Source organism: Lactuca virosa, chromosome 8 (assembly GCF_052849685.1).
Source record: "Lactuca virosa cultivar CGN04683 chromosome 8, Lactuca_virosa_CGN04683_v6, whole genome shotgun sequence".
In the NCBI taxonomy this organism is placed as follows: Eukaryota; Viridiplantae; Streptophyta; class Magnoliopsida; order Asterales; family Asteraceae; genus Lactuca; species Lactuca virosa.
In genome coordinates this window covers 162,280,994-162,294,070 of record NC_136433.1, presented here as the reverse complement: position 1 = coordinate 162,294,070, position 13,077 = coordinate 162,280,994, and the positions used below count along the sequence as shown (strand labels likewise).

General features: G+C 33.7%; 2 protein-coding genes across 2 annotated transcripts; both read right to left on the bottom strand.

Moving 5' to 3' along the window:
- Positions 1 to 283: 283 nt before the first annotated feature.
- On the bottom strand, positions 284 to 2,009 carry LOC145131017 (uncharacterized). Its single transcript, XM_079065755.1, has 2 exons — positions 1,665 to 2,009; positions 284 to 1,069 (listed from the first exon to the last, which is right to left on the bottom strand). The coding sequence occupies exons 1-2, from the start codon at positions 2,007 to 2,009 to the stop codon at positions 284 to 286; spliced, it is 1,131 nt and encodes a 376-aa protein (XP_078921881.1).
- Positions 2,010 to 2,027: 18 nt separating this feature from the next.
- LOC145131016 (uncharacterized) lies at positions 2,028 to 4,766 on the bottom strand. Its single transcript, XM_079065754.1, has 3 exons — positions 3,589 to 4,766; positions 2,480 to 2,914; positions 2,028 to 2,376 (listed from the first exon to the last, which is right to left on the bottom strand). The coding sequence occupies exons 1-3, from the start codon at positions 4,764 to 4,766 to the stop codon at positions 2,028 to 2,030; spliced, it is 1,962 nt and encodes a 653-aa protein (XP_078921880.1).
- Positions 4,767 to 13,077: the final 8,311 nt, after the last annotated feature.

Below are 13,077 nucleotides of genomic sequence, written 5' to 3'. Positions count from 1 at the left end.
CAGGAGTTCATGCACCACTACTCTACATGCAGAAATTAAATATCGCCACGTCCCTTATTTTCAGGAGTTCATGCACCACTACTCTACATGCAGAAATTAAATGAACTTAAAGACTAAGTAAACGTGTGAATAAAATCAAGAAAGATGCAGACTTTCAACTTGCAGCTCAATCATCAAACTTGGCGGGTCTTTTGGTTACTCTTTTGGGCCTGCCAACCTCCTCATGCTCTAGCTGGACCTGGTCTTCTGTTGGGCTGTCCAGAGTCGTATCATCACCCACCTCTCAAGAATCGACATTGTCCTCAATGTCTGGGAAACACGGAAATTGGTCTCGGATGAATTGCGTGTCTTCCCACGTAGCCTCTTCCATTGGACGTTTATCCCATTTAATTAGTAACTGTTGTTGATTTTCGGATCCGGTACGGCGCTCAAGAACTGCTTCCGGCATTGGACTATCACCCTCCTCAATGTTAAATGGTTCCAGACTACCTTTCTGCGATGGAATTGGCCCTTGGCTTAACTTGAGCAATGAAACGTGAAAAGTTGGATGAATTTTGGAGGTTGCGGGTAAGTCCAATTTGTATGCTACTTTTCCAATGCGATCAATTATCTTATACGGTCCAAAAAAACGCCTAGATAGCTTCTGATTTTTGCGGTCCTGAATTGACTTTTGCCTGTAGTGTTGCAACTTCAAGTAAACCCAGTCACCAACTTTGAATTCTTTGTCCATGCGTTTTTTATTAGCCTGCTTGAGCATTCGAGCTTGAGCACGTTCTAAGGACAATTTCAAGCTATCTAGGATCTGTTGATGGTTTGCTAGCGATGTATCAATGGAAGCATTGTTGTTTGCTCCTGGAACATAGTCATGAATTGATGAAGCCTCACGACCGTAAAGTGCTTTGAAGGGGGACATATCGATGGCGGAATGGTGACTTGTGTTGTAAGAATATTCTGCTAGATATAAGTATCTTTCCCATGTTGATGGTTTATCAAAAACAAATGTCGAAGGTAATTTTCTAGACAACGATTGACTACCTCGGTTTGACCGTCGGTTTGCGGGTGGTATGCACTAGAGTGGAGCAATTTAGTACCCATTTGTGTGAAGAGTTCCTTCCAGAAACGACTAATGAACGTTGGATCCCGATCGGAGACGATTGTCTTTGGGAGACTATGTAGCCGATAGATTTCTCGCATGAATATGGATGCAAGGGTGACCGTTGTATAGTGAGGCGGTAGGGAAATAAAATGAGCGAACTTGGAGAGGCGATCCACAATGACCCATATTGTTGTTTTACCTTTGGAGGGTGGTAGACCGGTAATGAAATCCATAGAGAGATCCTGCCAAGTTGAGTCAGGTATGGGCAGAGGTTGTAGTAGACCATATGGTTTGTGATTTGGGACTTTGATGGCCTGACAAACTGCACAATTTTTGACAAAAGTGGTTACATCCTTCTTTAGTCCCAACCATGAGAAGGTCGTGGCGATCCTTTTAAAGGTGGCATTAATTCCAGAATGACCACCTAAGAAGGATGAGTGGAATTCCTACAACAATCTGTTCCTCAGTGTATAATTGGTGGTACCAAAATTCTTCCATGCAAGTAAACCAAGCCATCACGCACTAGATGGTGTGGAAAGGAGGTTGGGTCTTCTGTGATTTGGTGTACCATTTGCTGGCCATCTTTTGATTCTTGAAAGTATTGTTTGATTTCCTCGAGCCAAGGAGCCGTAGGGTGGGTTAACGCCAACATTGTTGGGATGTCAACACGGCTTAAAGCATCAGCAACGGTATTCTCTTTACCGGGTTTGAAGTGAATCTCAAAATCATAACCCATTAATTTTGTGATCCATTTTTGCTGTTCCGGAGTTTGGATTGTTTGTGTTAAAATGTGTTTGAGGCTATGGTGATCGGTGTATATACGGAAACGGCGTCCGAGAAGATATTGTCTCCATTTGCGAACGGACTCTGTGATGGCATATAATTCTTTGGTGTATGTGGACTGGCCTTGCATGGTTGGACATAGTTTTTTTCAATAAAAAACTATTGATTTGTTGTTTTGAGATAGGACTCCACCAATTGCATAACCCGATGCATCGGTTGTTAGGTCGAACGGTTTTGTGAAGTCGGGTAAAGCTAATGTCACGAGATCTTGCATTTGGGTTTTCAAGTTGGTGAAGGCTGTCTGGGCTTCAGGTGGCCAAGTAAATTCCTTTTGTTTAAGGAGGTCAGTCAATGGTGTGGCGATTTTGGCGTAATGGGGTACAAACCGGCGATAATAACCGGTAAGGCCGAGAAAGGCTCGTAAGGTGGTAAAAGAAACCAGGGGTGGCCACTGTTGAATTGAGGCGATTTTTTCAGGTTCCGGAGCAACACCCGAACTAGAAATTCGATGACCTAAAAAGGAGATTTCTGAGACTCCAAATACACACTTTTGTATCTTTTGCATGGTAATGATTTTGAAGTAGTGTGTCAAATACATACCGCAGATGTGAATAATGGTCATATTTTGTGGCACTGTAGATCAAAATATCGTCGAAGAACACCAAAACGAAGTGGCGAAGTACCGGGCGGAAAAGATCGTTCATAGCTGATTGGAATGTAGACGGGGCATTGGTAAGGCCAAACGGCATTACAAGAAATTCATAATGACCATCAGTCGTACGAAATGCAGTCTTGTGGATATCTTTCTCGGCGGCCCGTATTTGATGATAACCGGAGCGGAGGTCGATTTTTGAGAATATGGTTGCCCCGTGTAGCTCGTCCAGTAGTTCATCAATTGTGGGAATGGGAAATCGATCTCGAACTGTGGCAGCATTGAGAGCTCTGTAGTCCACACAAAAACGCCAGGTTCCATCCTTTTTTTTACCAATAGGACCGGTGATGAGAATGGGCTTTGACTCGGCCGAATTATTCCATCTTTTAACATTTCAGTGATCAATTGGGTCATAATTTGCTTTTGAAAATGAGGGTAGCGATATGGTTTGACATTAATGGGCTGGTTGGCGTTGATGAGGGGTATGTGGTGGTCATGTGGTCTCTTGGGTGGTAAGGAAGGGTGTGCTTTGAAAAGCGGTTGGAAGGTTTTCAAGAGGGTGGTAATGTTTGGATCGCTGTATGGGGTGGGTTGTAAGGGAGATGAGGGTTTAATTGTGGTCTCCATCTGTAAGGTATGAAGTGATGCTATAGAACCGTTGCGAAGTAATGATGACAGGGAACTTGGTGAAACCGGTTTGGTTAGTGGGTCTCCACGGAGAGTGGTAGTGATACCGTTGTGAGTGAACGATAGTTCTGGAATTGAGAAGTCTTACATAATCGGACCCAGTGTACTGAGCCAGGAAATGCCGAGGATGATGTCTGCCCCTTGAACCGGAAAGATGAAAAAAGGTATATGAAATTTTGTTTTATGGAGTTGCACTTGTATGTCGGGGCAGTGACCTTCACAATGAATGAATTGACCATTCCCAACCATGACAGAGAATGGACGTAGTGGTTGGGTGAGCAGGTGGAGGCTTGCAGCTATCCTTGGTTGGATGATGTTATGTGTGCTACCGCAATCAATCAAGACTGTGACCGGTTTGCCATGAATATACCCTGTGACGCGTAGTGTTTGTAGATACGACATTCCAAAAAATGCCGCATCAGACAACGACATGAATTCGGGCGGTTGAGTAACGTCTTGGGTTTGTGTTGGGGAGTCAGGGCGCGCTGGATCGTCGTCGTTATCCACGATCAATAGAAACTGGGGTGGCGAGCACTTGTGGCCAGGGAAGTATTTATCCGGGCAACGGAAGCACAACCCGTCTCTTCGTCGTTGCTGAATTGCTTCTGGCGACAATTTTGTGAAAGGTAGGGGCTTGGGCGGTGTAGGTAATAGTGGTGGGGTGGGGTTAATGTTTTGTTTTTCTGAATGCGAAGTGGAGGGTGACGAAAGGATAGGGGAGTTAGTTGTGTGGGAGTAGGATTTGTAGGGATAGGAAGTTTTTGGTTTGTGGGGTTGGTTTAATTTATCCTCCAATAGACGGGCTAACCTATATGCATCATGCAAGGAAGTGGGTTTAAGGATTGCAAGCTCGGACTGGATATCCGGTTTGAGGCCCGAAATAAAACAATTGCGTAGGGTTTGCGGCGAGAGGCCGACCACACGGTTGCTTATCTTTTCGAATGCCGTCTGATAGGCAGCTACTGAGGACGTTTGTTGTAGTTTGAGTAAGGTTGCTTCGTGGTTTTCGTATGTGGATGGACCAAAACGAAGTTCGACGTTGCGCTTAAACGACACCCATGAGCCCAGGAGGTCATTGCTGGCTTGATGTTGATACCACGATAGGGCGTCACCAACAAAGTGAAAGGCTGTCATGGTGACACGTTCCGCCGGAGGAATGTCATAGTAGGCAAAGAAGTTTTCGGCTTGAAAAATCCATCCAAGCGGGTTGGAGCCGTCAAACGTCGGGAGGGTAATTTTTGGTTGACGAGGGTTGCGGTTTGAGTTGTTGCCTTGATGTCGTGTAGGGTCAGGTGGTGGACGAGGGGGTTCCATGTTAACGGAATCAGATAGTTCGGTGACGTGGTTAACAAGACGAGCGGTGGTGGCGGATTGGGCATCCAGTTTGGTATTCAGATTTTCAGTGGCTTTAATGAGAGCAGCTAACTGGGTGTTGATAGTGGTTTGGGATGATGAGGAAGTGGTGGCAATCACAATCAATTGAGCAAGTTGGTCGGTGATGGTGGGAGGGGTGTCATCGGATGAGGAGGTATCTTTTCGGGGTGGCATGGCGGAAGGAAGGAACGTGAATGAAAGCACCAGATGATATAGCATTTTTTAGTAGGCAAACACTCCAAAGAAAATGAGGAAGGAAAGGAGACTTGAGGCAATTTTCTGATATTATTTCCAAATGCAAAACAAGAATTTTAAACATGCAGGAAACTAAGGCTCATCGCCACGTCCCTTATTTTCAGGAGTTCATGCACCACTACTCTACATGTAGAAATTAAATGAACTTAAAGACTAAGTAAACGAGTGAATAAAATCAAGAAAGATGCAGACTTTCAACTTGCAGCTCAATCATCAAACTTGGCGGGTCTTTTGGTTACTCTTTTGGGCCTGCCAACCTCCTCATGCTCTAGCTGGACCTGGTCTTCTGTTGGGCTGTCCAGAGTCGTATCAGGCAGCCATATCGATCTTTTTCTTCACCCACAATTTTGAGATTATGGCTCAATGTATATGTAATAAAATACATCTACACATACTTTGCCTTCTTATTCTCCCTATCTCTTCTAGTAATATTTTTATATTCAACATGTAGGTCTATATAAACATACTTTTCCAGTTTCATGCTCTCTTGATAACAACCAACGTTTTATTCCATTTCATAAAAACCAACGTTTCTAGATTATGTTTCAAATTCATGTTCTACTAAATCAAATTTTGTGAGACTATTGCAAGTTTCAATGAAAGACATTTTAATTAAGATAATATCATTATAATAAGAGAAAAGTTTTATTTAATTTACATGTATGTATTCTGAATCTCATGCATTAGATTATTTCTTATACGAGACTAGTTATTGTGTTAGAATAAATATGCTTTGCTCTATTGTTAGATTTTTTTATTTCAAAATTATGATGAGAAATTTCTAAAATATAAATAACTTGATGATAGAATCACAATTTTTATATTATCGCTCAACTGTAAATGACAACATCATCATCATGATTTTTTTTAAGAGTATCGATTTATGTTTTTGTTATCGAGACACACAAACCCGTGCATATATTTGCTACACATATATATGGATTACAAATTATTTTTTCATAAGTTTTTATTATTTTTATGTATGTTTTGTTTAATTTATACAGTTTATTTTGTGATCAAGTGATTCGAGGATTACATTCTATCAAAATAATTGTATTGTGTATTTAAGAATAAATTACAATTCTTTATTGTCTACCATATTCTATCAGAATTTATATCTTTATTCTTTTAGAATGCATTGAATTTAGAATGCCCATAGAGAATGTATAATTTGCTTCTTTTATTATTTGTGTGTGTGTTTTTTTCTTTAATTACATCGTAAAAGAATACTATATCATTCTTATAGAATGCTTCTTATTATGTTTGCAGGTCAATGAGTATTATTTAAAAAATGAAGCTTTGTTTTTGTGCTTGATTATATAATTCTAGAAACGAACAAAGCAGGAGAAGAAGATTCTAATAAGAATTTCAAGAATATTTTATAAGATTTTTTTTGTATTTTAGTTTCTAATTGTATTAGATGCATGATGGAAATGAACCAAACAAAAGAGGGCGCCCCATCAAAACACCAGTTTTGACACATCAACGCCATGTAAGCAACGAGTTAAGTATTTGTCTCATATGGTGCTAAATCACATTGGTGATATATTTTGAACAAATATAATATTTGGTTACCCGCGGTTGACATTAAATGACAACGAATTAAGTATTTGTCCTGTATGTTTCGTCTTTTATGAATCCACTAGGTTATAACTCGTGTCTTACACGACTGAAAATAATAAAAAAAAACTTATATAATAAGAAAGAAAATTTGTTTAGTCATATTTTTGCAAACAATTATATGTAAAATATAACTGATCTATATTGGTAAGTTTATGGTCGTCTTTCTTAATTATTATCTTAAATGGTTAAAAAATGAAATAATGTTATATAAATCATTATTAATAAGAAAAACATAAGGATGTAATATGAAACATCTAAATTTGATATACTAAATATGAAAAAAAAAACAATTATACATGATAGAACAATATAAAAAATAAACTCAGAATATAATTATTCTCTTTCATTGTAAAAACATGTGTAGTAGATGAATTTTTAACAACTTATATAATATATATACTTTTGGATTTTCTATTATACAAATATAATTTTCTAAATTTTCTCATCTCTTTAAATGAGAGTATAATTCATGTTCTTTGAAACTCAAAAAAAAAAAGGTACCTACTTAAAATAAAGATGATATACAATTAATTATTTAAAGGTAAACATTTTGTAAGTTTCAAAATTTATATGTTTGTGACATTTTGTTAAAGAAGTAATAAGTTAACTAATTGGTAGATATGTTAGCACCGAAATGTTTTAATTAATAAAATAAACTAACTATTATCAACTAAAAAAATAAAATATTTGGATAAAACAATCATTAACGTTCAAAAAAATAGGGCCTCTTTTTTAGTCTCTAAAAGTGCATAATAATATGTAATGTATATATATGCCGTAACACCGCATAGATGTTGTACTTAATGTCTAGTTAATTGGTTTTTATAAGAGTTTAGAAAAGCCCTCCCATTATGAACGGTTGTATATATCACGTAAATTTTTATATTTTTTGTTTAATGTGTTGATTTGAGTACAATTTTCTTTGGTTCGAATGTTGCTATATTTTACGTTTAAAAAAACATATATCAACAAACCACATAAGCTACAACACCACTCGACAACTATCTATTAATTTATGTGTAATTATGGGTAATTAGTTGTTTAAACTTTTGATTGTTTTCGCCTATAACATGTTAGTGATGAATCATAATATTTTTTTTTAAATTGAGATATTTAGAATGATTTTTTTGTTAAATAAGAAAAACAGATTTAAGATTTAGATTAAAAAACTATAATTTTACAAAATGACGTTAAGGAAAAAAGAAATGATAATTATTTATCCTTAATTTATGGGATAAAGCAAAATTTTTGGCTATTTAAATTTGGAATGTTTAATTAGATAGGAATGAACTTGAACTCTAATTTGGTATACGATTTATATCAAACACTAATTTGATTTCGGAATATCAAACAAAGAATTCAAAATTCAAATTAGGACTAGATTTTTTTTTTCAAAATTTGAAGGTCAATTAAAAATGTAATCAAAATCATAGAATGCAATTAATAAGAGCGGGAAGAAAAAAGAAACGACTTTAGAAGAGTGTCACATGGCAAATAAAAATACTATTAAAATGACACATGACAGAAGCATATTAACACTATTTATTTATTAGATATATATATATATATATATATATATATATATATATATATATATATATATATATATATATTGATTAACTAGGTTATAACCCGTGTATTACACGGCTGAAAATAATAATAAAAAAACTTATATAATAAGAAAGAAAATTTGTTTAGTCATATTTTTGCAAACAATTATATCTATATTGGTAAGTTATGGCCGTCTTTTTTAATTATTATCTGAAATGGTTACAAAAATGAAATAATGTTATATAAATCATTAATAATAAGAAAAACATAAGGATGTAATATGAAACATCTAAATTTGATATACTAAATATGAAAAAAAAACAATTATACATGATAGAACAATATAAAAAAGAAACTCAGAATATAATTATTCTCTTTCATGTTAAAAACATGTGTAGTTGATGAATTTTAAACAACTTATATAGTATATATATTTTTGGATTTTCTATTATACAAATATAATTTTTTAAATTTTCTCATCTCTTTAAATTAGAGTATAATCAATGTTCTTTGAATCTTAAAAAAAAAGTTACCTGCTTAAAATAAAGATGATCTACAATTAATTATTTAAAGGTAAACATTTTGTAAGTTTCAAAATTTATATGTTTGTGACATTTTGTTAAAGAAGTAATAAGTTAAGTAACTGGTAGATATGTTAGCACCGAAATGTTTTAATTAATAAAATAAACTAATTATCATCAACTTAAAAAAATAAAATATTTGGATAAAACAATCATTAACGTTCAAAAAAATAGGGCCTCTTTTTTAGTCTCTAAAAATGCATAATAATATGTAATGCATATATATGTCGTAATGTCGCATAGATGTTGTACTTAATGTGTAGTTAATCGGTTTTTATAAGAGTTTAGAAAAACCTCCCATTATGAACGGTTGTATATATCACGTAAATTTTTATATTTTTTGTTTAATGTATTGATTTGAGTAGAATTTTCTTTGGTTCGAGTGTTGCTATATTTTACGTTTAAAAAAACATATATCAACAAACCACATAAGCTACAACACCACTCGACAACTATCTATTAATTTATTTGTAATTATGGGTAATTAGTTGTTTAAACTTTTGATTGTTTCACCCTATAACATGTTAGTGATGAATTATAATATTTTTTTTTTAAATTGAGATATTTAGAATGATTTTTTGTTAAATAAGAAAAACATATTTAAGATTTAGATTAAAAGGCTATAATTTTACAAAATGACGTTAAGGAAAAAAGAAATGATAATTATTTATTCTTAATTTATGGGATAAAGCAAAATTTTTGGCTATTTAAATTTGGAATGTTTAATTAGATAGGAATGAACTTGAATTCTAATTTGGTATACGATTTATATCAAAGGCTAAATTGATTTCGGAATATCAAACAAAGAATTCAAAATTCAAATTAGGATTAGATTGTTTTTTTCAAAATTTGAAGGTAAATTAAAATTGTAATCAAAATCATAGGATGCAATTAATAAGAGCGGGAAGAAAAAAGAGACAACCTTAGAAGAGTGTCACATGACAAATAAAAATACTATTAAAATGACACATGGTAGAATGATATTAACACTGTTTATTTATTAGAAAGAGAGATATACAGACAGACACACGTGTATACTAACACGCACATATGTAAAGGTTGATGGTTTTTTTTCTTGTGTTTGACTTGGAGAAAGTTCTTTCTGTTAACAATTGGCGTGTTTAAATGTTGACACTTCGATTCTCTACTTACAGTCAATGGTTCAACCCTTTTTCAACTTTAGATATATGCATCTTGTACCTGCAATTATACAATTAAGAAATCTATACTCTTACTTAAGTTGGGTTGTTTTAAAAATGTCGTTTTTGGCAAGATTTGCTCAAATCTTAGTGGCAACTGTCATCACAAAACTAACGACATTTTCTTTTTCAGCAATTAGCTATTTAAGTCTCTGCTAGTATTTAGATTGTCTTCAAAATATTAAAAGTTGGAATCCAACAAAATAAGGTGGGTGTTAATGGTGAAAGGTCATTTCACTTGTAAAAAGGGGTGAATGGTCATTTCACTTGCATCTTGAGATGCTATGGGTCAAGAAAAGTATTTGGGTGTCATGAGGTGACAGATGCTATTCCTTTTCCAAAGTGTCATTTTTTTTGCAAATTGGCTCTTGCTTTGTTTCAAAGGCGTGGGATCGCTAATCCAAATAAAATAAAGTGTTATATTAAATGTAAAAATGATATAGTAAATTAAAGTGTCTATTATTTTTAGTCTTTCTAATATCATACCAAATGAATTACATGTTCCTTAGCAATGAAAAAAAACAAGAACATTGTTAGGATCAAGAATCGATAAACACACAATATGGATAAATACACAACACACAAAGATAAAGAACACCAAAGTGACGGACTAATAACTAGAGTCAGATTTTATCAATCATAATTGTCAACTACACGCTTTCTACATAAGGTTACAATCGTGTGTGTCTATATATATATATATATATATATATATATATATATATATATATATATATATATATATATATATATATATATATATAGCTAGATTCATTTGTTTAAACTAAGTATTGTGTTATCGTATGCATAAATGTGGGCCAATCAAAATTAAATAAAAAATTAAATAATTAAATAAATAAATAAGGGTAATTTAGTAATTTGTTTAGTAACTTCCAAAATTAATCCCTATAATCATGGTATTAACCTAAACTCCAATTTAAATCATGGACTACAAAATCGATCTCGTTCCCCTCGTCCCCCGTTCTACGTTTTTTGCTTCTGGTTTGTGTATCGTCATTTTTGACCGATCGGGCACAGGGGAAAGAATGGGACGAAAGCTGTGGGAGATCACCGGCGTTTTCTTTCTTTTCTTTCTGGCCCGATCAACAGCCACACGAATGGGGAAGGCAAAGAAGATTGCTGATCTCCAAGGGGGTGTTTTAGGTGGTTTAATTGACTGAATCGGATGGAGAGGAGGGTGAAGCGAGGGTAGCAAGGGTTGATTAGCAACTCTCCGCTTACTCTCTTCTGATTCTAACAGCGAGGGGTGAGACCAGAAGAGGGTCCGACGACAGGTGGGGCTTCGGTGGCATTGGCTCGACGGAAGAATACGCCGTTGAAGCTCTCGACAAACGGCTTTGTCTATTCCGCCTGAAGGTTCAGGTTTCTTTATATTCTTCTACTTCTTCAGACATGGTTTGTTCCCCTTTGTTTATAAGTACCTTTTTTTTCCTATTTGATTTTGTTGATTCAAGTTAGTTCAGTCGTAATTATATGATGTTAGTGTTTCGAGATGTCGTTCCCGTTTGTCTGTATTACATTTATGTCTAATGCACCGCTTTTCGTTGGGGATTCAATTGAATTTTGGGAATTAGGGTTTTCAGAAATTTGGATTGACAGAATTTCTTCTGGAATTAGATAATGTGGATTTGTTAAAGCAATTAGATAAGTACATACTGTCTTTCATTTAGTCCTTCTGCAATCGTTATTGAGGATTGGATATGAGGACTATAGTTAGATTAAAAGTATGTATAGATCTATCTCAGGTATGCTATTAGATACGTACCTCGAACAAGTACATCTTATGAATGAATTAGAACAAACAATCAAGTAAAATTAAAACCTTGTTGCTTTTGAATGGAATAAAGTGCAGGGAAGGACAGAGGAATAAAGTGAGAGAGAGTTTCTTTCTCCAGAAAAGAAAAGGAAGAACAGGGAAGGCTTTGGTTGCTTCATTTGGCAGAAAAGAGAAGGAAGAACAATGGTGATGATCTCTTCTTTGATTGGGTATGTTTCTTTTGATTGGGTTTTACTAGTTAAATAGATAAAAAAAAATCAATTATCTTGATGATCTTATTGTATAGTTGTGAATTTTGACAGATATGGAGTACATTGTGACCTAAGGGAAAGAAAACATAAACGTGTGGTACAATTCTTGAGATTGACATGAAGAAGATAAAAAGAATCATGAATTCCAATTCTGTTGGAATGGAATCATGAATTCCAATTATGTTGGAATCTAAACTACAATTTGGTTTTGTTTTGACAGAAGTTGATGCTTGAAGAACGGACCGCAAATTTGAAAGTGATTCTAAGCATTCTCAGAGAATATTATTCTTACATGATTTGATTCATGACAGTTATTTTCGTTAAATGTATAATTTCATGGATGATCAAGGAAAGAGCTATTCTTCTGATAAAATAATCTACAATAGAATGATAGGAGTATATGTAATAATATATTCTGCTAGAATATTAAGGTCGAATAATATACATAATTTTATTTGTTATTAGTGAGTATTTCATTGTCATAGACTATTATATAAAGTTTTTACTTTTTTAAGAATGTAATGAAAAATTTGAAGTTGTATCCAAAAATGTGTTATTAGTCGGTGTTGACATTCTCATAGAATATCATTCTAATAGAAATATGTATCCTGAAATTTGTAGAGAATCTGATTCTAACAGAATAAAATCGGGTTTAATTATTAAAATTACGTTATAATTAAAATTAAAGTAATTAAAAAAATTAGAATTTTAAAATCAAGAGAGTTAATTATCCCCAAAAATATGGAATTTTCCTTTTTTAAATTTATCTCAATTGTCTAAAATACCCTTAGAATGAAATTAGATGGTATTTTTCAATTATCTTTAATTTAATAATATATATTAATCACTTTCTTAAATTAAGTAAAATGATTATATATATATATATATATATATATATATATATATATATATATATATATATATATATATATATATATATATATAGGGAAAAGTTCAATAGAGAACCATAATTATTGGTTCTTCAAGGAACCAAATCTTTTTTTCAATTTCTAGAGCTTATTCTCTATTGAAAAAAAATCTAAAAATATATAAATTAATATATTAACATTGTGAATGTGAAAAATATTTTTCGGGTTCACCGTGTGAATCCGGATTCACATTGTGAATTTTCAAATATTCACATTGTGAATTTGACGAAAAAAAAAATCGAATTTGATATCATTGGAAAAATGATAAAAAGTTATAAATTTCTGTATTTTTAGTTTT

Excerpts from the sequence above, each read along its gene's own strand:
- LOC145131017 (XM_079065755.1), bottom strand. The coding sequence starts at position 2,009 with ATGCAAGGCCAGTCCACATACACCAAAGAATTATATGCCATCACAGAG. Across the intron at positions 1,070-1,664 it reads CAAAAGATGGCCAGCAAATG|TGCATACCACCCGCAAACCG; the intron begins GTACACCAAATC and ends GCTCCACTCTAG.
- LOC145131016 (XM_079065754.1), bottom strand. The coding sequence starts at position 4,766 with ATGCCACCCCGAAAAGATACCTCCTCATCCGATGACACCCCTCCCACC. Across the intron at positions 2,915-3,588 it reads CAAACACTACGCGTCACAGG|ATGGAATAATTCGGCCGAGT; the intron begins GTATATTCATGG and ends AAATGTTAAAAG. Across the intron at positions 2,377-2,479 it reads GACCATTATTCACATCTGCG|TTCGGGTGTTGCTCCGGAAC; the intron begins GTATGTATTTGA and ends TCGAATTTCTAG.